The 26269-nt window shown below is 36.6% G+C and overlaps 1 protein-coding gene across 25 annotated transcripts in view; it reads left to right on the forward strand.

Moving 5' to 3' along the window:
* TRDN (triadin) overlaps positions 1 to 26269 on the forward strand; it is a 392562-nt gene that overhangs the window by 180648 nt on the left and 185645 nt on the right. For 24 of the 25 annotated variants that reach the window (XR_010659958.1, XR_010659959.1, XR_010659960.1 and 21 more), the window contains exons 11-12: positions 20081 to 20140; positions 21350 to 21409. Coding sequence is in view for 19 of the 25 variants with exons in the window: in XM_065911840.1 (XP_065767912.1) it covers positions 20081 to 20140; positions 21350 to 21409 (120 nt within the window). In the remaining 6 variants the exon portion in view is untranslated. The remainder of the gene's footprint in view (positions 1 to 20080; positions 20141 to 21349; positions 21410 to 26269) is intronic. The other variant, XR_010659963.1, reaches the window with a different exon arrangement.

Genomic DNA, 26269 nt, shown 5'->3' on the forward strand with positions numbered 1-26269 from the left:
TAACTTCATTTTATTGGCTTTCTACAACTGTCCACAAAAAATAGTTTGTAGATCACCAGCATCAAGATCAATTGTAAAGCTCATTAAAAAATACATATTCCTACCACATCCTCGATCTAGTGAATCAGATTCTCTGGCAATTCAGAGAGGAAAATTTGTATTTTTAACAAACTCCTCAGTTGAGTCTTACATACATTAAATTTTAAGACTTTTAGCTTATGTTTATGTGTAAAAATTACTACACATCCAAGCAACTATTTTACACCAAACATATAAAGTTGGTAGCCTGCTTCAAATAGTTTTTAAATTTATTTTTATTTTTTAATAAAATATGAATGCTTTGGTGAGCAATACATTGTCTAATTGACCACAGATCCAGAAGTCATTTGGCTGTACATTTATATTTCAGTGAATACATTTATTTATGTTACAGTCAGTAGTCAGGGAAGGATTTGAGTAGCTGAGCAGGTGAAGTTTTCCTAAGTTTAGATTGAAATACCAGTGTGTTCTATGTACTTTTCTGGCAAGATTCTGACCAAATTATGCCTGTGACTATGCTGTATTCAACTCACATTTATTTAGAATATTTTTATGTTGGCTATGGGTATACGCATTTCTCATTCGATGTCTCAAAACCCTGTAGATATTATTATCAATGATTAACAAATTTAGAGTTGGAGTTTTTTTTTTTTTTAATTAGTAAACAGCAGGACTTGGATGCTAGCCCTGACTTTCTAGATCTATACCCAGGAATTTTTCTGTCACATTACTATGCAGACTTTGGAGTTTGAGGATTAGAACTCAATGTTTTCTGAGACATCAGCTTTAGTAACATGAAAGCGTAACATTTTGTGCTTCAGATTTCAGGTAGTTCTGTGATAGACGTATCATCTTCTGATGTCAATCAAGAGTACCCTAGCAATGTGTATCAATATTTAAATGTACACAGAGATCACCTGGGGATCTTTGACAGTGAAAATTCTGATTTGGTAGGTCACGGGTAAGGCCTGAGATTCTGCATTTTCACCAAGCTCCCAAATATTGCTGCTGATTCTGGTTCAGTACCTCATCTGAGTAGTAAAGTCCTACCTGATGTAGGAGGCAGGTAAAGAGCAATTGAATATTCCTAAAAATGCTTTCAACTTAGTAGTAATCACTTAAATGACCTACTAGTGGCCAAATGTCCTTCAGAATAACTGGAATGGCACACATGGAAAAATTTTGATTGCTAGTTGTGTGGGAAAAAAGCAAAAGGTTTCAAGCCACATACCTAAGCATTGTAGAAAGGCAAGAGCGCTAGAGAAATGCCCTTGGGATTGAGGGAAAGGTTACATTATACTTGTAAATTATAACAACCTTATTATATATTATATGCAAGATATTTTGAGTTGGTCAGCTACAAGTTGAATGAATTAGCAGTTGCAAATTTCAAATAAAAATTCCATACAATCTGTAAGTCAGTACTGTATCAGTACCAATCTGAAGAAAAGAATTTGTTTAGTTATTAGAGACCATGATTTAATGAAAAGTTCATGAAAGACATTACTTTTGAGTCCAAATAAGCAATACTTCTTGACTATTTAGAGAACGGTCCAGGTAGAGTCCAAGGTTTGAAACTTTTGTCTCCCATCCATCTAAGCTAAAGACGCATTTATTTGGCCCACATAGGTCTTTGATTTACTGATTTTTAAATGTGATCATTTTGATAGGGTGATGGTCTCACTGTCTCCCTTGACTTTCACACCTCCTTCTCCCACCACTCACTTGGGTCCAGACTTCCTTTGCATGTGAGACAATTATGTGAAGACAGCTTCTTCTTGATATGATAATTTCTTAAATTCCCTATCAGTTTTAGTGTCTTAGTCTGCAAGGGCTGCCATAGCAAAATACTGCAGACTGAATGGCTTAAACAACAGAAATGTATTTTCTCACAGTTCTGGAAACTGGGAGTCTCAGGTCAGGGTACCTGCGACTGGATTCTAGTGAGAGCCTGTTTCCTGACTTGTATGTGGTCTCCTTCTTGCTGTGTTGTGACACGGCAGAGAGCACACGCTGGTGTCTCTTCCTCTTCTTAGCAAAGAAACTTCTGTTGGATCAGGATTCCACCCTTGTGATCTCATTTAAGTTTCATTACCTGCTAAAGGCCCTGTCTCCAATCCAGTCATATGGAGGGTTAGGGCTTCAGCATATGAGCTTTGGAAGGACTCAATTCAGTCCATAGCACTTGATAATCTTTAAGTTTAGTTAATGTAAAGCAACTTGAATGCTTACCTCATATAATTTGTTTAGTTTAATAAGTTGTTTAAGTATTTCTTTTTTAGTAATCAATGATTTTCCCTTTTTCATTTCTATCCTGTATGACTTCCCAACACCATAAATCCCTAACTTGCATCATCTTCTATACATGCTTATAACTGATAGGAGTTAAATATTTTCAAAAATTTTTCTTAACTGAACTCAGATATAACTGAGTTTATGCTGAAGGTAATAAAACAACAAAAAAACACTCTTATTATCGGTTATTGATGTATATCAGTTTACCTAGCTAGTAAGTAACTGACTTAGAAGAAATTTATAGTCCAAAAGCAAGAAGGGATGGAGATCAGAGTTATATTTCTTCTGACATTTGGACTATAATAGCTTATGTGACTTGAGATAATTAGACAAAAAACAGACAAGTAACCATCTTACTGTCCAAATGTTCACAGAGCAAGAGATAACCTATAAATAATACTGTCACTTTTATGTTTCATCAGATTCTAATTCTACTGTTGTGAGATGGACATAAATCTGGGGACTCTCAATTCCCCAATCTAAGGCAAATTCTGATAGGCAGATTATTCAAATGTTTGACTCCACCTTAGCTCCTGGAAGAGGCTCATACACCATCATGTAGCAAATGTTTTGCCTATCAGTCTGTCACTTGGAAAGGAATGTGTCATTTGTTAAGTGGGACACTTAGGTTCTGCTGTTATATTTAAAGAGAAATATTATTTGACATTTTATCCTGGAGCCCAATACAGTTTAAGTGAATAATCTAGCAATATTGCAGGATTACAAGGCTTTTGTTAGTAGTACCCACTTTTTGTCTGCAGAAGGCACAGTCTTTGCCCTGAGCATGCTGGCACTGAGCCGCTTCCCAAGGAGCCCACATTATCAGGCAACACTGAGATCATGGGCTTTGTCAGCGCTTGCAGATGTGCTGCCTGGGACTTCATTAACATAATTGATTAGGAGCTAGGACATATTTAGTATTAATCAAGCTGTTTTTAGTGAGGCTGATTATGCACAGTCCTTGATGCACTATTTTAGTCTGGAACTTCCTTAGGACCAAGTTGCAAGAAAATGCTATTATGTAAAAAGGAACTTACATGTGGCACTAACGTATGCTCTTCGATTTGAGGAATACAGTTAAAACAGGTCAAAATGTAGGAGCTTAAACATGTTTTTCATTTTAATGTTTAAAAGAGGAGGGGTTATATATAGACTAGCTTATTAAGTTTGCTCACAGGAGATTGGAAACAACTTAGGGTTTTATCAGTCAAAATCTAAAAAAAATATCATCTAAAAATAAATTTTAAAAAACAGACCTTGTTATGGGCGAAAGCATTCTGCACATCCATGAAGCCTTTAAATGCTTCCCTTGTGCTTTAATAGTGCTTAAAGCAATAAGCTCGCAACACTTTCTTCTCATTCTGTGAAGAATCTATGAACTTCTTATCTTGGGTTACTTCTCTAAGGCCTGAAGGTGTCTCTGGTCTTCCTATAATTTCACTCCTCTCCCCAAACCACACACTTTGTAGACCATAATGAAATTATTGTGCTTTGAATCTTCAGAAGTAAAAACTAACTATATATTAAATCAGTTGTTTGCTTTGACTCCTACTACCATGGGATTCTCCAGGCAAGAATATTTGAGTGGGTCACCATTCCCTTCTCCAGGGGATTTTCCTGAGCCAGATATCAAACCAAGGTCTCCTGCATTGCAGGCAGATTCTTTACCTTCTGAACTACCGGGAAAGCCCTTAACACTATATGTTTTAGAATACAGTTGGCCTTTGTCCAGGGAAATTGACTATAGCATCATTGAAAAGATCTTGTATAATGATGATTTCATGCAATCGTTTTGGTCATTGTTGTCAATTCGCATTTAATTATGGACATAACTTACCTGGAACTAACTTAAATAGAGAACCACGTTCAATATAGTATTAATTCTTATGATCTTTCAAACAGTGTTAAATTTTGCAATGAATTAGTTTTTCTATCTTTTGTGAGCTCTCATTGGTGCTGAAAGACTTGCAAGTTCAAGTCACTGTAGTTACCTGTACATTCCACAAGTGGGACAGGTCTATGTGAGTACCTCGCCTGCTTCAACAAAAGGTTCCTTATTATATTAACATCACAGGTGGTTTTAACCCTTAACATGACAGCCTGTTTATCATGTTTGTCAGAGCTGGTTTTCTTAGGAGATATTAGTCTGACTGCTCTAGGAGAGAGTCCTCAGTGACGAAACAGAAGAGCTTCAGGCAACATTTTCCATCCACTTCTAAGCATCCAAAAAATCTGCTTCATTAAATCTTTGTATTAGTACAATTGCTGGATATGATCCTGTTATCCTTTAATCACTGTTTCCACTGTGGAAGCAGTGACAGACTATATTTTTGGGCTCCAAAATCACTGCAGATGGTGACTGCAGCCATGAAATAAAAAGACACTTGTTGTTTGGAAGAAAAGTTCTGACCAACCTAGACAGCATATTAAAAAGCAGAGACATTACTTCGCCAAAAAAGGTCGGTGTAGTCAAAGCTATGGTTTTTCTAGTAGTCATGTATGGATGTGAGAGTTGGACTATAAAGAAAGCTGAGCGCTGAAAAATTGATGCTTTTGAACTGTGGTGTTGGAGGACTCTTGAGAGTCCCTTGGACTGCAAGGAGATCCAACCAGTCCACCCTAAAGGAAATTAGTCCTGATTATCCATTAGAAGGACTGATGCTAAAGCTAAAACTCCAATACTTTGGCCACCTGATGTGAAGAGTTGACTTGTTTGAAAAGACCCTGATGCTGGGAAAGATTGAAGGCTGGAGGAGAAGGGGACAATAGAGGATGAGATAGTTGAATGGTGTCACCAACTCAATGGACATGAGTTTGAGTAAACTATGGGAGTTGGCTATGGACAGGGAGGCTTGGCATGTTGCAGTCCATGGGGTCGCAAAGAGTCGGACACAACTGAGTGACTGAACTGAACTGATTGTTTAATCAGCATTGCTGGAAATTTTTTTCTCTCCTCCTATTCAGCACAACCCCCTCCACCACTACCAAAAGTCATGTTTTATGCTCTCAGTGATCCCTGAAGAATTAAAGACTTTTGTCCACATGTGATTGATTACTGGACATTTAATGTAAAATGGCCACACTGTATCTACTCTGGCAAAGATGTGGAAAGACGATGTTAGGTGATCTTTTATTGGATATATATCTTATACTTAAATTACTTTTATTATTCCGTTACAAACATAATTTGCAGTAACAGAACCAAATAAAGTAAGGTGAACTACTACTATATACCCTATCTTCTTCTTGAATAAAGATATAACTGGTATTTAGTTCTACAGTTGTGAATATTATAAATGAAGTTACACAAAAGTGGGCAAGAGGACTGTTGAGAGAAGATTAAAGTCCCAGCTTCCAATTGCAGCTTTGACACTAATCAGTTATTTTATCTTTGACAAATGGATTGACTTTTTAGAGCCTCCATTTCTTCTGTCAACTGTGGAGACTGAACTTAAATAATCTCAGAGATAATTTTCTGCTTTCACACCCAGAGATCTCAAACTTATTTTTTTCAAGCTGGTGGATTGGTAGTAAGCTGAATTAAGAGCAGAGTGAAGACTCTATGGCTTGGCGCAGTGTTTAAATGGCTCTTGTAGATGTGTAAGGTTGTGACCATGGTCTGGATACAGATGTCAAATGGGGCAACCAGGCATGTCCCCATGAAATGGATAATACTGTGAAGCATTATTTTCTGAAGTTCAAAAGTGAGTTGTACAGGTCATAAAGGCTGTGAAAGTTAAGAGGAAGATGAAATATGATTGAGGCAAGGCTATGTGGTCAAATTACAAGACTTGCATTGGGCCATAAAGAGTAAGTTGGTAGTATTTGTATAGAGGAGAAAGGAGCAATATAAGAAACTTATTATGAGATAATTTCTTACCGTAGGATGCATTCGAGGACAATGTTCTACAGGAGCTAGTAACGTTTTATTTACAGTTCTATTAAAGTAGGAACTTTATCATCTTTGCTCTTCATTGAGATATATCCTGAGAAGCAAAAAGCATAAAATAATAAAATAGAAATTTGGCTCAGGTTCTCATTCCATTAACTCTATGACACAGTAAATCTTGTTGAACTTTTGGGCAATACAGTATTTTCCTTTGTTTTGAGGTGAACTTAACTCATATCTTTGTGCAGTTTTTAATGGAATTGACCTCCAGTTGTAAATTTTGATAACATAGGTAAACCATACTACTTTTAGGGCCTCTTTTACTTAGAAAGTTGCTATGAGGACTGCCTGAAATAATGTACATAGCAACTTAGCACAATTAGGTACTGAGCTATTAGTTACTGTTATCATTATCATTTTTTTAATCAGCAAATTTGTACATATAGTAAATAATTAATTTTCATGGTAAATTTTTATTGATATCTGGAGAGGTTAATATGGTAATCACATTAATGTCATTAGTCAACAATTGTGAAACTCTATAAAATTTCTTAATATAGGACTCTGGTCATATCCTAAAGAATTTTGTACACAAAACTGAATCATTTACCCCTCCTCATAGACTGCATGAGCCTTTTAAAACAACGGAGCAGAGGAGTAGTACAATTAGATTTGCATTTTAGATCATGAGTCAGCAATAAGTAAGGTGATGAGTCAGTGATAGTAAGGGTGGATGATGAAGGGTAGAGCTTGGAGGTTTAGAGGTAAGAAAAACTTAGGAGGCTACTGTTTATGAGGAAAAATCATGCTACTTTTGTTGTGAACAATCACATTTAGCCCTCAAAATAATTTCAAGCAGTGAATATGATTTATATCATTTCAAGAGACGATCAGAGGAATCAAGTAAATTGCCTAAGATAACACCATCATAACAATGGTATAATTGGAATTGGAATTCAAATGTCTCATGCTCAGGATCAGTCTATTCCATTATCGAGAGCTAGCAATTAAAAGTTAGGGCTGAGCATAATTGCTAAAGTCTTATCTGACCTGGGTAAATGAATGGCACTTAAGAATAAGAACTGGTTTGGGGAGATGATAATGAGTTCAGTTTCAGACTTGCTTAGTGTATCAGGGTCCCTCGAACATTCAAAATGGATGATTAAGAGTGTTTAATGAATGTAGTGTTTATAAAGGTTTGAGCAGAGTTATGGTGAAGCTCCCCAAGCTTGACCAACTCAGGACGGCTTTATCCGTCCTAGGCCTGAGGAGTCAAGGAAATGGAGAGGTTTACAAATCCCCAAACATGGTAACTCTAAGAGAGATATGCCCAGCCAGAACTATATCCTTTAGTAGAAGAACATAGCATCAACAATTTGTAAAATTATGTATATAATATTCTCAGGAAGGGAGTTGGATAATATCCAACTATCTCTTTTTTTTCCCCTGCTCTATTATCTCTTGATATTGTTCCTATTGACCAAACTAACCTGAATCCAGAGGTTGTATTAATCCTTGGTTAACACAATCCATGAAGGCGAGGGTGGATATTGGACCTGGAGAGAAAATGAAGATTCTGCCATGTGTTGAGCAGCATGTTAAGTGGGATTCACATAAGTGGTCATTTCTAGCAGACAACTGAAGCTAGGAATCTGGAGTTCAAAAATGAGAGGGCTACAGACACTGAAGTCATAAACTTGATCTGAGCATAGCATTTCCTGAAGCATGTAGTGGGGAATTCTAGTTCTCTGTTATTCTTGGTGAAAAAGAATTCGTAGTGTAATACATTGGGTCTGCATAATATGTAGTATTTCCTTTTTGGACAGTCTTAACTGATCCAATTATATTAAAAAAATTACAAAATTATGAAATTAAAAAATTATGAAATTCTTATTAGAAAGCTATTTAATTCTTTAACCTCAGTGATGCTCACAATTTGTGATCAGAGAAGCATTACTGTTCCCAGTAATACTTACTGAGCTCCCAAGGAATAGGAGATCTTAAAAATATCCTGTGTCATACAAATTTTAGTTTTGAATATAACTAAATGGCAGGCCAGTCATGAGTTTGAGTGAGGCTTAGGGCATCCAAGAAGGAAAATGTGGGAATAACATTGTCTTGGAGTTCTCCAGAGAAATAGAGCCAATACAATACATGTGCACACACACAACTGCCCCCCTACACACACACACACAAGCACACACACCCAGTGGGGCAGGGAGAGGGGAGAAATAGACAGTGATTCTAATGAATTGATTCATGTGATCATGTGATTTGGGGTGTTGGTAAGTCTGAAGTCCATCAGGCATGCCCGGGAAGAGTTAATATTATTTTCTCAAGTTCAAAGGCAGACTAGAGGCAGAACTCCTTCTTCCTTAGAAAATGTCAGTCTTTTTCTCTTTATGCCTTCAACTGGTTGGCGATCTACTTTACTCAAAGTCTACTGATTTAAATATTAATCACATCTAAAAAATGGTTTTGACCAAGTAACTGTTCCTATGGCCTAGTCAAAATGAACCATACAAATGTCATCACATAAAATTTACCATCAAAAACTTCAGCAGAAGACAGACTAGAAAGTCAAATATGAAAAAAATAATGAGAAAGGAAATGGTACAACAAAGCGAAGAGCCCCAGAGGGATGGATATGACAAAATAAAATAAAATAAAATTAAAAAATAATTGGCCAGGGTTCTTTAGATTTGTTGATTAGAAGATCATGGTGACCTACTGCTATACCCTACCCATAAATGAGGGTATAGCAATCAGGAGTCTGAACTAAAGATCCACTAGTTCATATTAAGTTTCTTAAACTCTCTAAGATGACTCAGCTTCCTCATCTAAAAAGTTTTATTTTCAACATAATGATCTCAAAATTCTGTTTCATCTCCACAATTTTATCATGCTTGAGGCTTTTATTTCATTCATTTTCCTCCCTACACATTTATTAGAAGTAGAGTTACTCCCTACTTCTGAGGGGAAAATGAATCATCTATTTCAGTCTTAATATTTTTCCAACATTTTGTTGTTTTTGAACTCTTTATTTTCAGATGATTTTAGATTAACAGAACAATTGTAAAGATAATACATAGATTTCTAATATATTTTTCCTCTAATGTTTTCATTTTACATAACCACGATTCACCTACCAAGACTAAGAAATCAACTTTGGTACACTAGTCACTGAGTTACAGACTGAATTCAACTTTCACCTTTTAGTTATTTGTAAAAAAATTTTAAAATTATTCTTACATACATGTGTGATGAGGACACAAATATTATTAACATAAGTATTCATAGCTTTTCCCCACCACCTTAATGCCAAAGGAATATTCTAGATATGCCTGGTCAGCTCCTGAATGTTTTTATTATACTTAGGACTCAGGATATGCTGGCTGAGCAAAAAAAATTTGGAAGAAGCTCAAATAATTAAATTAATTCATGTTTGAACATGGGATAGTCCCCAGAAGAAAACATAAGATTTGGACAGTGAGAAAAGAGCTCAAGAAGAGAGTCAGCATGGGCTGGAGTAAGTTTTTAGTTTGCTTTCCAGAAAGAGAGGCTTCCCTGGTGGTTCAGATGGTAAGGAGTCTCCCCTCAATGCAGGAGGCCTGAGTTCGATCCCTGAGTTGGGAAGATCCCCTAGAGAAGAAAATGGCAACCCACTCCAGTATCCTTGCCTGGGAAATCCCATAGACAGAGAAGCCTGGTGGGCTGCGGTCCATGGGGTCCCAAAGAGTCAAACACGACTGAGCGACTAACACTTCCACTTCCAGACAGAGAAGGTTTTTGGAAGAGCTGCTATGATGAGAGAGGATTGGGGAGTCCAATAAGGAGAGAACCTTTAGAACGTTTTGCTTTGGGTCATACAACATTAGCAATTTTGAGAGACCTCAGGAAAGGTTTAAATGTGTCTTCAACTCTTCCTTGAATTTTAAACTGCCACTTCTTTTGATTGCAGCACTCTACAGGGCCAGGCATGAGGTAACACAGTTATGTGGAGTTAATATGCTGGAACAAGTATAATTCAGTTTAACAACTGACTTGACTAAATTAAGGGAAAAAAAAGAAACACAAAAAACAAATAGGTGGACGAGTGTCAAGAGAAAGGAAATGTAAGGACATATCCCATATATGAAATATAATAGCCTAGTGGTTCAGATGGTAAGGAGACTGCCTGCAATGCAGGAGACCCAGATTCAATCCCTGGGGTGGAACGGAAGAGTCTGGCAGGCTATAGTGTATGGGGTCGCAAAGAGTCGGACAGGACTGAGCGATTTCACTATCACTTTCATGAAATACAAATCTGCATTTTTTGTTGTTGTTCGATCTCTCAGTTGCCCGACTCTTTGCAGCCCCATGGACTGCAGCTTGCCAGGCTTCCCCGTCATTCTCTGTCTCCTGAAATTTGCTCAAACTCATGTCCATTGAGTGGCTGATGCTATCCAACCATTTTGTCCTCTGCCACCCCGCTTCTCTTCCTGCTCTGTCTTTCCCAGTATCAGGGTCTTTTCCAATGAGTCAGCTCTTCACCATTAGGTGGCCAAAGTATTGGAGCTTCAGCTTTAGCATCAGTCCTTCCGGTAAGTATTCAGAGTCTATTTCCTTTAGAATTGACTAGTTTGAATTCCTTGCTGTCCAAGGGATTCTCAAGAGTCTTCTCCAGCACCAGTTTGAAAACATCAATTCTTTGGCACTCAGCCTTCTATATGGTCCAACTCTCACATCCATACATGGAAAAACCATAGCGTTGACTATATGGACCTTTGTAGGCAAAGTGATGTCTCTGCCATTTAACATGCTCCTTAGGTTTGTCTTTTAGTAGACATTAAATATTCTAAAGAAACTTGCATCTCCAGAGTTAAAACTTTTCTATCTTGTTATAGTAGTCTTGATTTCCCATTATTAATTAAAAATGCTTTTTGTGAAAATCATTAACTTTACCCATAAGATAAAGAAGTTATGTTTTTCTTCCCCTATACATCTGACAGTATAGCACGGAATGTCATCTGATTTGACAGTCCAGTAGCAATATTTTTATTCTGGAGATCCCCAGAATAAAAAATTTAAAAAATCAAGAGGTGACAACCAAGAGTCAGGGAAGAGTAAGGGGCTTTCTGTTGAAGGCCAGCTTTTTAGCTCAGAGATCTTTCATAACTTTCATACTGATATTAAGAATTAGATTTTTTCCCCTATATTTTGACCAAAGAGAAAATTAGGGATGAGAAGTTTTGTGAATAAGAGTGAATGTGATTTTTATAGCTTCCTTATTATGAAATTTTAATTGGAACCTTCTTGTGGCAGCAACTTTCTCTCAGAAAGCATTTTACAAGAAAGAGCCAGGTCCCTCCAAAGCTCTAGTTTATAAGTACCGTTTTTTCATCATCAAACATTTATTTGCTATTTGTGTCAGCTTAACCTAAATGTTTCTTTCTGTTTTATAAACTTCTTAGAATCCCCATTGAGATTCTTCATCCTCTTTAGTACTGATGGAAAAAGTGGCTGCACTGTTAAAGCCAAGTCTGTTTTACCCAAATGGAGTAAGGAGTCTTGGCAATTGTTCATATGATAAATGGTGACAGATACTTGCTTAAATTATGTAAGAATTTTGTATAAAAAATTTGATCTACTAGACTAGACCATCCTTATATTAGGAAGAAGACAAAAATTACATTAATGGTTTGGTATAATTTATGAAACAATGAAACTTATGTAGTCTATCATTTGAAATAAAGTTGAAATCCATATATCAAAACAATTACAACTGGAAAAGTTGTATTCTTTGAAGGAGCACTTATTTACCTTATAAATATTGATAAGCATTAAGCTTGGGCTTCCCTGGTAGCTCAGTTGGTAAAGAACCCACCTGTAATGCAAGAGATTCCGGTTCAATTCCTGGGTCAGGAAGATCTGCTGGAGAAGGGATAGGCTACCTGCTCCAGTGTTCTTGGGCTTCCATTGTGGCTCAGCTGGTAAAGAATCCACCTGCAATGTGGCAGATCTGGGTTCGATCCCTGGGTTGGGAAAATCCACGGGGGAAGGGAAAGGCTATCCACTCCAGTATTCTGACCTAGAGAATTCCGTGGACATCCATGGGGCCTCAAAGAGTCAGACACGATTGATCGACTTTCATGCGTTAAGCTTAGTTTCAAGGCTTTAAATGCTTCAATTAAGAATCTGACTTATAAATATGCCCAATATACCAGTAACTTTTGGTAATTTTAAAGTCAAATTTTATTTCAAAATAACTATTGAGTCTTCCTAATTTATTTAGTAACTGAAACCCTAAATTCTCAAGGATCTGTTACAAAATAGCCATATCTTTGAAATGATACTTTAATATATGCTTTGATTTTAAATGATAACCAACTTTTTTCTTAAATATCAATAACTTAGTCACATATAGGGAAAACTCAATTCTCTGATGTTTCTAGGTATTCTTGACATTTGAAATGCAACAAAGTACTTTTGCAATTCATTTCCTGCTACAGACAAATGTAGGAAACGTATATAGATAAAAATATAGAAAAGGTAATTATATGTAAATAATATGACTTTGAAAATTGACGTTTACTAGAAATGAATCTTATATTTTCCTTACCCTTGTAGAAAGATGCATTAGAAAATTTATACTAAAATATCTTCAGCAAACAATGATTGTGCATAAAAACTACTTATAAAAGGGTTAAAAAGTTTTTAGATACACTCCAAATGATTATAGCACCAAAAAAAAAAAATTCGAGAATAACAAAAAAGAAAATGCAAAATACTCTCTTTGAAGCTATTCAGAGATGAGTGTGTGGATGGAGAGGTTCTCACTTGAGTGTAAAACTCAATAAACTTTAATTGAGCATTTGCTTCCCAGAATGTAAAAGCATTGAGAGGAAAAATAAATACCAGAAGGAAAAAGAACAGATGTGGCAATCTTTATCTATGTAAACATAATCCATTCAAAAATAATGCAATCATTTTATTGTTTCTAAAGTTTTTTTTTTCATTTTTGAAAGATTTAGGCACAATCTACTTTATCCATTTCAAATGTGAATTTTAATTAACAAACTTTGTTTGCAATTTGAAATATATCAAATAATCTTTCCCTTTGCATTCCTTTTTGCGTACTAAATTCAGAAACAAAAAAATTTTCATTATGTCAGAGAACTTTGGCTGTGAGAGACCCAAAAGACAAGTTTCACAAAGATAGGTTAAAAGCTGGCACTTCTTTTCTGCCCACGCCTCAGTTCATTTGTAAGTTTTTGTTAGAATAAGTCTACTGCAAACTTCATATTCCATATTGTAGGGGAAAGAACAGAGTTTTCAGTGATCCTTAGTTTTAAATCCTTGTTATGTCACTTACGTGATTGGTGAATTTGGGCAAGTTACTCAACTTTCCTGAGCCCATTTTATCACAGAAAGGATATGTAGACATTCATCTGAGAACTAAGTATATATTCTAATACATATAAGGTCATGTGCTGTATTCTATTATAGTATTCTACTATAGTCTAATTTTCTATCACCTTAATATCAGTTTGATTAAACCAAACTAACACAATTTTTTGGCCTTGTTCTGATCATATAAAATAACTATTCATGTTACCGAGTCCAAGCACACTCCGCTCACTGCACAACAAGCCAATATACCTGAGAGACAAGATACTGAGGCAAGGAATATAACTTTATTTGGAAAGCCAGCTGATTGAGAAGATGGCGTACTAATGTCTCAAAATAACCATCTTGTCAGGGTCTGGATGCCAGGTTCTTTTATAGAACAGAGAGTGAGAGAAGTTGAGAAAGTGAAGTAAAAGGCCATTATCTTGCAAATATCTCCTGGACTGGCCAACCTCAGGGAGGGCATGTGCTAACCTCTTTACTCTTGGAGCCATTCACAGGCGGGCAGGGTCAGACAGTGTATTAAAAAGCAGAGACATCACTTTGCCAACAGAGATCCATATAGTCAAAGCTATGGTTTTTCCAGTAGTCATGTATGGATGTGAGAGTTCGATTATAAAGAAGACTAAGCGCCTAAGAACTGATGCTTTTGAACTGTGGAGTTGGAGAAGACTCTTGAGAGTCCCTTGGACAGCAAAGAGATCCAACCTGTCCATCCTAAAAGAGATCAGTCCTGGGTGTTCATTGGAAGGACTGATGTTGAAGCTGAAACTCCAATACTTTGGCCACCTGATGCAAAGAGCTGACTCTTTTGAAAAGACCCTGATGCTGGGAAAGATTGAAGGCTGGAGGAGAAGGGGATGACAGAGGGTGAGATGGTTGGATGGCATCACCGATTCAATGGACATGAGTTTGAGTAAACTCCGGGAGTTGGTGATGGACAGGGAGGCCTAGCATGCTGCAGTGCATGGGGTCGCAAAGAGTCGGATACGACTGAGCGACTGAACTGAACTGAACTGGACTGAACTGAACTGGACTGAACTACCTCCCTTAATCAAAATGAAGTGTTAGTCTCTCAGTCATGTCCAACTCTTTGCAACCCCATGGACTATAGCCCACCCACCAGGATCTTCTGTCCATGGAATTTTCCAGGCAAGAATACTGGAGTGGCTAGCCATTCCCTTCTCCAGGGTGTCTTCCCGACCCAGGGATTGAACCCAGGTCTCCCACATTGCAGGCAGATTTTTTACAATCTTAGCCACCCTGACTCCACCTATAACGTCCCTAAATCCTTGTAACTGTAAACTTTATCCCTTGTTAGTCTCACAACCCAAATTCCTGGAAGGAATAGTTTAAAATTCAAACCCTGGCAAAGGGTTTGACCTAAGGTTACATAATCATTTGTTGATTAAGTGAACCAACTGTTTATGTAAGGCTCAGGGTAGTCACTGGAAGATGCTGTAGAATTTCTGGTTGTGACTTGTTGTTACTAGCTGGTAATGAAAAAAACTGGGTTCTAAGAAAAGTTCAGCATTCACTAAAGGAAAAGTCAAGGCAAAGACTAGATTCAGGTTCTGAAAAGCCAGTTTACTTTACTCCGTATAACTCAAGTAAAGAGCTTTGCTGTTACAGTAACTTAATTACAGTGTAAAGAGCGGTATGCCCACCATGTGTCTATAATGTTGCATTCCTTCAAGAGCCCCAGATAAAATTTGGAGGCGATTTTTGGGGAGAAAAAGGAAAACATTAAGAAGAGTATTTTTACTGAGTCCTTTTTCTTTCTTAGTCTTCATTGCAGTATGGTCTCACAATCCATTGGGGCACTTGACACCCACCACTCAGCAGCAGCCAAAATTCCTCTTAAAACATAACTCATCACAATACAATTACTCTGCTTGAAACCTCTCAGTGACTTCCTACCTTACTCACAATAAAATGGAAAATTCTTGTTATGAACAAGATTCAATGTGATTGTCCAAGCTACATCTCTGGCCATTTCTCTTCCCACTCTCCTCCTAAATCCGCCGCTCCAGCCACTCTGGTCTCCATGCCCTTCTTTGAATATAGCTAGACTGCTCCCCTTTCAAGATCTTGGCACATATTTTTCCTCTGCAGAAAAATTCTTCTCCCTAGTAGCCTACTTTTGTTCAAGCATCTTTTCAAATGGTGCTCATTCAAAAAGGTATACCCCTGTTCCTCTTAAAAAAAAAAAAAAAGAAGCCACCTCCCATTCCCAAAGTCACCTCCCATTCCCTCATACTCTAATCCTCTAGACCTAGCTTTGTATTTTTTTCTGACTCCTATTATCATCTGACTTTATATACACATATATATGTATTCTATATAATGTGTACATATAAATATAAACATATTCGTTAAAACTAAAAAATGGACTTTTCTCTAGCCTTAAACAATTTTAAGTCATAGCAATCAGAGAACATAAGCAGCTATTTACAAATTGAAAGCTTTTTAAGTTAACTGTTCTCAGAAAAATTAAGAAATAGATACAAGATGAGACATACTTCCTTTGGAGAAATAAAGGAATAGACAAGTGAAGAGAGACTTGAGTATATTCTACTCATTCCCCCTGCCTTTTGTGGTTGAAGACAGAAGATTTGCTTACAGTTACATTATGCAGAAACTACTAGTTACAGAATAACTGGAATCTACTTCTTCATTCCAACACATTGCCCCTTCGTAACCTGTTAATTCCTACCTATTTTTTTCTTAAAGTTTCACAATATGTAATATTCCTGATACAGCCTCCCTCAACACAGAAAAATAAGAATTAATGTGCATTTACTCAGATCAACAAATATCGCACTTAGAAAAACTGAAGATTTTATATGGTCAGATTTTGATTGTTTCAAAAATATAGTAATATATGCTATCATTATTTTTTCGAACGCCCACTCTTGTCCAAGCACTTTGGCTCAGGTTCTTCACAGTAAGTCGGCAGGGTAGATTGTACTAGTTCCATTTTTCAAATGAGGCAAATGAAACTCAGTGTCACAGCACGTTGCAATGTCACAACCAGAAGGGGTCAGAGCCAGAGTTCAGACCAAAGTCACACATGCTAGCACCCTTCCATTGTCTCCTGTTTCATTCCTCTCTGTAGATAACAGTGGGAAACTGATAGTCGTTAGTATAATTGAACGTATCTGTTTATGTGAAGTTTTCTATGATGTGCTGTGACTGGGGCTCCAGGTCCACCTCTGCCACTCTAAAGTGACAGTGAAGAGGTGTGTTGGAATGCGTTGTTATGAAAGAGACACGTCCTTATTTACTTAACTGGGACCAAGAATACTTCAGTCCTGGCCACAGAGAGTTAGAAAAGCATGTAAATTTTGGATAATCCCTACACAAGAAAGGCATGAGGGGGAAGAACAAAACATAAGATGAAAATGAAGCATTTGCATTTGTTTGCTCGTTTTGCTAGGAACAGGCATCTTCAAAAGCTTTACAATTATAATTAACTATTGTGCATTCTCTGGCTTTGAGATGGCATGAAAACATTTAAAAGCAAGAGAAAAGCCCATTGTAAGGGCTTAGGAAGTAAAAAGTAAGTCATTTAATTTTTCTTTCATCTGATGTTAATTTATGCAGAAGCTAATAACATATTTGTGACTCAGAGCTGCTTATTGTGGAGAGGATTTCTCTCTCAGCCAGTCTTTCCTGTGATCCCTACCAGATAGAGCCATCATTTCCCGGCCTATGACACTTTTTCAGAGAAAGGCAGTATACTGGTAAATTCACACTCTATGGACATACTTAATTGCGAACCCTCTGAGAACCAATGATATAAAATGTCCTAACTCTTCTCTAGCTGTTACTGATAAAACAGCAGACAACTGGAGGAGAGCAATGAGGAGGAAACTGGATATGTGGGTGCATAGTCAGGTGGAAAGAAAGGAGTATTGTTGACTACTGAAGGAGAAAAATGTCAAGGGAAGGAGAGTCTTCATATAAAAAACATGGGTTACTTTTATACCCAAGAAGGATATAATTAAATTGTTGTACCTTTTATAAATGAAAAGCTTAATTTCTCTGCTGCCAGATCACCTAGAGAATAGATGGTAGTACTTGAAGAAATGCAGGGATCTTCAGAAGTTGATATTTTAAATAAATTAACCATGAATAAAAGTAAGTCCCATAATGACAGCTTAAAGGTCTAATTCATAAAAATGTTATTAAAGTACATTATTTATACCTGCTTTTTGTGGATTTCTGTTCTTACTCATGACTCTTTCAGTGTATGGCCATAATCACAGGAAGAGTGTATAATGGAAGCGTTAATCAATCTGAACTAAGGCAAGGATACTGTATCACCACAATAAAATCCCAGCTATATTAATATAAAGGGTAGAATTTATTACACCAAGTAATTCTCTTTAAAAAAAAATGAAAAGAATGTCTTCCATCTTATGGTCTCAAATACCTACTTTCATTCCCAAGTTTAATATAAGATGAACTAATTGGCATGAACTTTTTAATAAAATATTTATTCATCTACATTATGAAACTTAGAGACTCAGATACTAAGTTGGATACTAAATTGTGATCTTATCATGACTATGGCATTGATTTTTAAGATAGGCTAAGAAGTATTTACAGTTAGTCTGTGTGTTAATTAACTCCTTTTCTGGCACATGGCATCTGATGGTGATGTTTATTAGCAAATGCCAACTTAATCGTCTGGCATATATATCTATTTAGATAAGATGGAAAATTTCCTGCAACATAAAATTTCGCCCAGAGAAGCTGAAAGTACTGATACTTAAATCAAAAGTATCTTTATTCAGAATTTTAAACATGATTTACATATTTAATATGGATAAACCTTTAGGAAAAAGCAAAGTAGAATTCACTTGGTTTATTTCTGACTCTAGAACTATCAAAATGTGACTTCTTGACTTCCTACTTCTGATTAGATGAGCTGTAATTGTACACTATAGATACATTTAGACAGAGTGTGAATATATTTCTCCCTACCACACTAACTTATCTCTAGGAGTCATGAAAAGAGGTTCTTTATAAATTATACTTCTGACACTGAAAGAAAGTGTTGTCTTTGATCTTGTAGGTAAAAAATCTCTATACCTAAGGGAATGAATTAATTCCTGTACTTAATAAGATGCAGTCATTAGTAGGCAACTTAAGCATTCATACTAGAACTACACATTGAATTTCTTCAGCATAGTAACAATCTCATAATAGTTCTGGGTAATGAAAATCTTTGAATGCTTGGCATTTATACTTGAGTTGAAGAGACAAATGACAAACAGAAAGGTATTTCAAATACAAGGTAAATCGCACTACTAACTGAAAGTAAAAATCAGCCAGTTTCTGACATTAACTGTGCTTATAACTGCCTCAAACCTAAAAGTATCGAATATTCCATTTTAATAACTGTGTACTTCTACATGATTTTGTTATTTGAAATGAGAGCACTTACCAGAAAAATGTCCAGGGATGTCTAGTTGTTACATGGCTATTACTGGCCACCATTTGAGTTTCCTTCTGCCCCTCAGACCAAGGCTTTCTTAGATCTCTGAGAGAGAAATCTTCCATGAAGAAGTCTAGAGGCCCCACAAACTGTCAAACCATTCTACGTGTCAGTCAGATTTACTGCAACTCTGGGTGAAAAGATAGACTGAGCACACGGATTGATATAGCCACTCAGAAAGGGCAGTGGGAGTTACGTCCCCAGTACAGTGCCAGACAGATGTCACCAGGCTCCACGTGTCTGTTGACAAGAGGCAGATTTGAAAAATGGTAAAATCAAGATAGATATCATCACTACTGCGGGCTTCCCTTGTGACTCAGGCAGTAAAGAACTTGCCCACGATGCGGGAGGCCTGGGTTTGATCCCTGGGTTGTAAAGATCCCCTGGGGAAGGGAATAGCTACCTACCCCAGTATTCTTGCCTGGAGAATTCCATGGACAGAAGAGCCTGGTGAGCTACAGTCCATGGGGTCGCAAAGAGTCAGATACAGCTGAGCCACTAACACACACACAATGGCCTAATGTATTATCTCTAAGGAGACTGAACATATGAAAACAAAAAGTAATTCTTTTAGCTTACCTGCAGAACTGTTCCTCAGAAATTATACTTTAATTTCCAGTATTAATATCTTACTTTAGGCACTAGACAAACAATTGTTTGGTTCAGAAAGCTTGAACTATCTTTTTCATTTTTTGTAAAGAATATTAGCAGCCTACCATTGCATGCACTTGCTGTGAGCCAGCCACTGTGCAGAATGTTTTGTAAACGTTATCTAACTTTAAAAGAAGTACTATTATTTTACAAAAGAGGAAAATAAGGCTTAGTGAGATTAAATCACTTGCTCAAAGTCACAAAACTATCTGGAGGCAGAATTAACTTTTAACAGTAATCCTTCTTTCAAAACTTGATTTTCCTTTTGTACTAAATTTTCCTAAAGGAAATATTTTAAATTTCTTCTCTAGAAAAGCAAGAAGAAAAGAAGAAAGCTGAGAAGAAAGTGACTTCTGAAACAAAAAAGAAAGGTAAGCAATTTTAAAGCTAACATATCTTAATTAGTATTCATTTGTAATGTTACTGTTAAAGCTGTTGTTTTCTAAGAAAGAAATTCCCTTTTTCTGTCCTGCGTATAGGGTTATCGTTACCATGCTTTAAAATTCCATATATATGTGTTAGTATACTGTATTGGTGTTTATCTTTCTGGCTTATTTCACTCTGTATTTTTGACTCTGGGGGAGAAGGCGAGGGTGGGATGATCTGAGAGAATAGCATTGAAACATGTATATTATCAAGTGTGAAACAGATCGCCAGCCCAGGTTGGATGCATGAGACAAGTGCTCAGGGCTGGTGCACTGGGAAGACGCAGAGGGGTGGGATGGGGAGGGAGGTGGGAGGGGGGGATCAGGATGAGGAACACATGTAAATCCATGGCTGATTCATGTCAATGTATTGCAGAAACCACTACAATATTGTAAAGTAATTATTCTCCAACTAATAAAAATAAATGAAAAAAAAAAAAGAAATTCCCTTAACAATTTTATTGTTATTGTTTTTAACAAACAAATATAAATATTCCAAATAAAGTTGAGATTGATAAATCTTTAAAAGCAAATTCAAGCCTAAACACTCTTAAAATGTGTTGCTGATTACTTTTTTCCTTCCTTAGTAGTGATGCTCAATTCTACTTCATTACTTTTCTTGATTATATAATATATGAATATTACTATTCAATTTAGTTTAATATAATTATCTATCAAAAGAGCCTATTTTTGTATATGTGGGAAAGAAACTAGTTGATTGGTTTGCTATTTTGTTCTTTTTGAGTGATGTTTTTCAAATAGTGCATCTGAAGTCCCAAGTGATCTCAAGACTTTTCTGAGCTTTTGACATGCTTGTGGTAACCTGATAACCCAGAGAACACTCAATATACCCCTTTTAAAATCCTTTAGAAAAACTGCTGGATTATATCATAATTAACAATGCTATCTAATGTGTGTACAATCATGAGAGATTATTTTTTTGACTTAACAAAAACTTGTTCCTTCCCTGAAGGGAGGGCACACCAAAACCACTGTTCTGTTACAGAGGTGCTAGTTCACTCATATTTGATGTGACTATGACTCTAATTTAGAATTACTCTATACAAGATGAATTGGATGTTAATGGCAGTAAAATGTGCCCTGAAATAGATGATAATTAAACAGATGTTTATAATTTTCTCATTTTACTGCCAGAAAAAGAAGATGTCAAAATGAAAACTGAGAAGGAAACTGCCATGGATGTGAAAAAAAAAGGTATTGTACTTTTCTTTGCTTCCTTGGATTATGTTCAGGATACTCGTTAATGAAGGAATCTTGGGTCAGTGTAAACAGATTTAATATAGGTACTTAAGTCTGTCCATGTACAGGATGTCAAAGCAAAAAATGCTCAGGACAAGGTTAAACAGATAAAGACTTTATTCAAGGTTATTGCAATAGGAGAGAGAGACCAGTACTCATTCTGATCTCCGTTTCTCTGAAACCAAAGAAGAGAGTTTTTAAGAGCTAGAAAGGGGTAGAGATATTGTAAGCCATCTGTGTTTGCTGATTGAGCTTACTCAGAAGCAGACTGAACTTTCTCTTATTTTCAAGTCAAGAGAGTAGTTCTGCAACTTGGAGCAAGGCACCCAAGGGATTAGGTTCCTACCCTCCTTCGGAACCTGGAGATGGATGTACTGTCTTTCTTGATGATTATATTTCAAGGAAGTGGCTTCCACATCTCTGAAAAAAGCACTCTGGGTTGTAAAATTGGAAGAAGGCTTTTAAGAAGATTTATGTCTTGAAAGAGCAGAGAAAAAATTTACAAGTACAAGTTTTCTAAAGTAAATGCTACGAGAAAAGAAAGTTCAGGAGCCTAAGGACCAAAAGGTGCCTTTCTAAGCTTAGTGAAGCTGAGGAGAACTTTAAGGCCATCTTTGTCAAGACATAATGAAGCTGAGAAGAGCTACATAGTATGACTTGACTTTACAAAGATGAGAGGTGAAGAACACAAAGATAATCATGCATTCCATGAAGAAGTATTGTTGTTCAACAGTGTAGATTTTTGCTTTACATTTAGTTCTGCTTTTACTCTTGTTCAAACATGAATATCTGCTTGTATTCAAGTTAAGCTTAAATCTAGGTGAAAAAGATAGTTGTCTCAAGTATTATCGTTTGGTGTATTTTCACCCCAATATTTCCTCCACTACTGTCAGTGATGCTTGAAATTCCACCATTAGAGAAACCCCATTTCTTTGAATTATGAAAGAATTGTCCTCTATTAAAATGCAAATCTCTTAGGACCTTTGTGCCTGGGGTAACAAATGAATTCCTCTGAGCTATATTAACACAAAGCAAATGAGGTTTCCTGATCTTCCCTGTGTGATAATAAGCTGAAAACAATGCCATTGAAAATGAGTCAGTAGGTAAGCTTAAATGAAGGTGAAATTGAAGAGGGCTCCAAGGTAGGACATGGTGTGGGGAGAGCAGACTGGGCTGGATGCCATTAGTGAAGACTTCTCTTAAGTAGTCATAGCATTGGTTGGGGAAAAAATGTGGTAAGGGACTCTGAAAAAGGAGATCGTAGGATGACAAACTAGACATTGATTACTCTTAGTAAGTAGTAAATAGAAATTACAGAAAACCTCTACATCGTGCTATAAGTAGGGTAAAAATTTTGTAAAATACATGACTGCCTGGCTCATGAAATAATCCAGGAAGAGACAGTCATGTGTTCTCTGATTTGGGGACTTCACTGCCAATTACTTTGAACTTGAATTATTATTATTATGTTAATTTTATTATTGAACATTCAGTTGTTTTATTTAAAGCATTCTTTATTCTCCTGGTGAAATATGTATCTTATCATAAGAAAGGGAAAACATTGTTCTGACCACGTGATGATACTGAGTTGATTGCTTGTCACTGTATCTGTGACAGCTATATGATTGAGTGCTAAAGAGAAACAAGGTTTTACCTGGGCAGTCAGTTTTACTGAAGTGTTTGCAGAGGAAAGTTTTGAATTAGAATTGTCAAAGTCTTTATCACAGGTGTGAAAATGCAAAATCCTGAAAAATGCTTTCCGCAAAACGCAATGGTGTGTATGTGGTGGTAGTTTTGATTTGAATTTTGTTTTTGAAGGTAGAGGCACCACACTTTTCTGTTCAGAGTGATGGGAAAATCCGATACTTCTTTGCTACTGGGAGACCTGTGTTATTAGCACAGATGTCGTGTCAGAGCGAGATTGTACACCACTGGCAAGAGAACTAATTATGCCAGTATCCTTACCTGCAAGGCCAGTGCTCATCCACTGAAGCAAGGACTGAACTGGGTGCCTGCACAGCATATCTGGGGAGGGCTGCTCAGCAAGGGTGGAAAAAGCAAGCTTGTCCCTGGAATCAGTTTTCAGTTTGTTTATATGTAATTTTTACATTTAATTACATGAAATCCTACTGGCTTTTACCAATCAGTTCAAATTCCTGATTAAAATATGCACAAGTTATTTGCTTGCAAGATCTTAACTTCCAAATGGCCTTCCAGGTGCTTAGTGGGAAAGAATCCTCCTGCCAGTGCAGAAGACCCAGGAGACCCAGGTTCAATCCCTGGGTTGAGAAGATGCCCTGTATGAGGAAATGGCAACCCACTCCAGTATTCTTGCCTAAAAAATTCCACGGACAGAGGAGCTGGTGGGCTACAGTCATGGGATGACAAACAGTCAGACATGACTGAGCAACTGAGCGTTAACACAACTTCTACATACTCAAAATTGTGTGTGTATGTGTGAGAGAGACAGACAGACAGACAGAGATATTCAATTAGTGTTGATCTCCAACTCATGTTTCTCCTTGTGCTGTGCTGTTCTTAGTCACTCAGTCGTGTCTGACTCTTTGCGACCGCATGGACTATAGCCTGCCAGGCTCCTCTGTCCATGGGAGTCTCCAGGCAAGAATACTGGAGTGGGTTGCCACGCCCTCCTCCAGGGGATCTTCCCAACCCAGGTCTCCCACATTTCAGGTGGATTCTTTACTGTCTAAGCCACCAGGGAAGCCCATGTTTCTTTTCAGAGTTTAATAATTCTCCAACTACATTTTCATGTGAGAGAAATATGCTTTAAAAACAGCCAGTTTGAAACTAATTATGAAAATAGTAAAAATTTCTAGAGATAACAAGAGAAATTGAGAATAACCTAAAATCTTAAAAAGCTGCAATTGGTATGTTATTTCTTCCTAAAATAGTTAGAAGAACATGACAGAACATCTGATAGCATTATTCTAGTCCCAAATAGTAGCAAATCTGCAAGATGTAAAATATGCCTAGATGCTTATTTAATATATGGGTTTTATCACAGTATTTTTTATATTTCTATTAACATTCATATTAATATGATTATATAGCATATTTATATGTTATATTATTATTTTATTTTATTACACTTATATTTTACTATTATATAGATGCAAATGAATTTAAGGCTTAAGTTCTACTGTTTGATAAAAGAGCTTCTAATTCATGAAACTGGTAAATCACACTTTGTTAGTGATCTATTAGGGAAAAGATAGATGGGATTTTATAGGCTATAAAGTTGCCAGTCCATGAATTGAAACTGGATAACTGATACATTGGGATTTAGTATAATAATTTCTTGTTTGTATATATTTGAAATTGTCCATGGTGAAAAAACCCAAATACATCATTCTAAAAATATCGATTGAAATGAAAAAAAAAAATCACCAAGATATTTTTACAATGTTATGAGATATGTTTCACCCTGAAGAAATACTATTTTTAAAAAAGCAAAGAAGAAAGGAAATAAAAACTTAAAATCTTCCTTATGTTTGTATCAGGCTTAAGTGCTAGATATACATACCACTCTAGATAATACAAACAAGTGGTAGGGGTTATGTAAAGGGAACTGGATGCACAAAAAATTGTAAGGACAGGAAAAATTGGTATCAAGAGACTACATTGGATTATGGAGCAACAAGGATTATCAGTTGTCCTGGAAACGGCTTTGTTCTCCAAAGTTGCCTCCAGGCCTGTCTTTTCACACCCACAGACTAGATGCTGAAAGTGTTGAAGCCAGACTCAGCCACTTACTCACATCAGAGTGACCTTGTTTGCCGAAGCAGTCCTGCCTTTTTTCAGTCTCCTATAGGAGCATCTAAATAATAAAATTTAATATGCTGCAAGGGAGTCCAGAAGGCAGGTTTTGTTTTGTTTTGTTTTTTTTTTTTTTGCATTCCAATTTTTCCAATTGGAAGGAGGGAAGAATGGAAGTTGAAAGAGACTATCCAATGTGTCTGTAATAAAGATTCTTTCAGAAATGTTGTAGAAGATAAAATTCATATATGAAATGGTTTTAAAGACCTGAATTGTACAATGACTAAACCTACCTTTGAGTTCCCCTAAAAGCTACAAACGATGGCTCATCAAACAGCATAATAAAATTGGGCAATTTAAGGTGCTCACCAGACACACAAATGTAGTTTGTTCTTTTCCTAAACTGTAGCAACGTGATTTTTTTCCCTAGAATTATCTGAATAAAAGTATGAATGATAAAAAGGATCCTAAAAAACCAGACTAACTTTTCTGAAATAAGCTACTAGAAAAGGAATAATTCACTCATTTATTCTTGCATGCATTCCTACAGGAAATAGTCATTAAATGCCTATTATATTGTACCAAGGGCTTAGTATACCTAAAGGTGGATAAACCAATTAAGTCCTGGCCTAATGGAGCTTACAGTTTGATATGGGAGGCATACATTGGCTAAGAAAACATAATGTCCACAGGTACAACACGGGGTAAGAAACTTGGAGGAAACAAATCTGGGGCAATAACAATGGGAACAATGGGTTCATCGGCCTCTCTCAGAGACATTTATTTGTAATCCAGTGTACTGGAAGGATCCAGCCATTAATGAGGACATCTTTGTTTGATGTGTGAATGTGGTGTGTATATGATAGTGTGTATATGTATGATTTGTGTGAGAGGACGTACAAGGGATCAGGATATGCAGGGACATGTGTACGTGTTTGCTCAGTCATGTCTGACTCTTTGCTAGCCCATGGAGTGTAGCCTGCCAGGCTCCTCTGTTCATGGAATTTTCCAGGCAAGAAATACTGGAATGGATTGCCA

Source organism: Muntiacus reevesi, chromosome 19, assembly GCF_963930625.1.
Source record: "Muntiacus reevesi chromosome 19, mMunRee1.1, whole genome shotgun sequence".
Taxonomy (NCBI): Eukaryota; Metazoa; Chordata; class Mammalia; order Artiodactyla; family Cervidae; genus Muntiacus; species Muntiacus reevesi.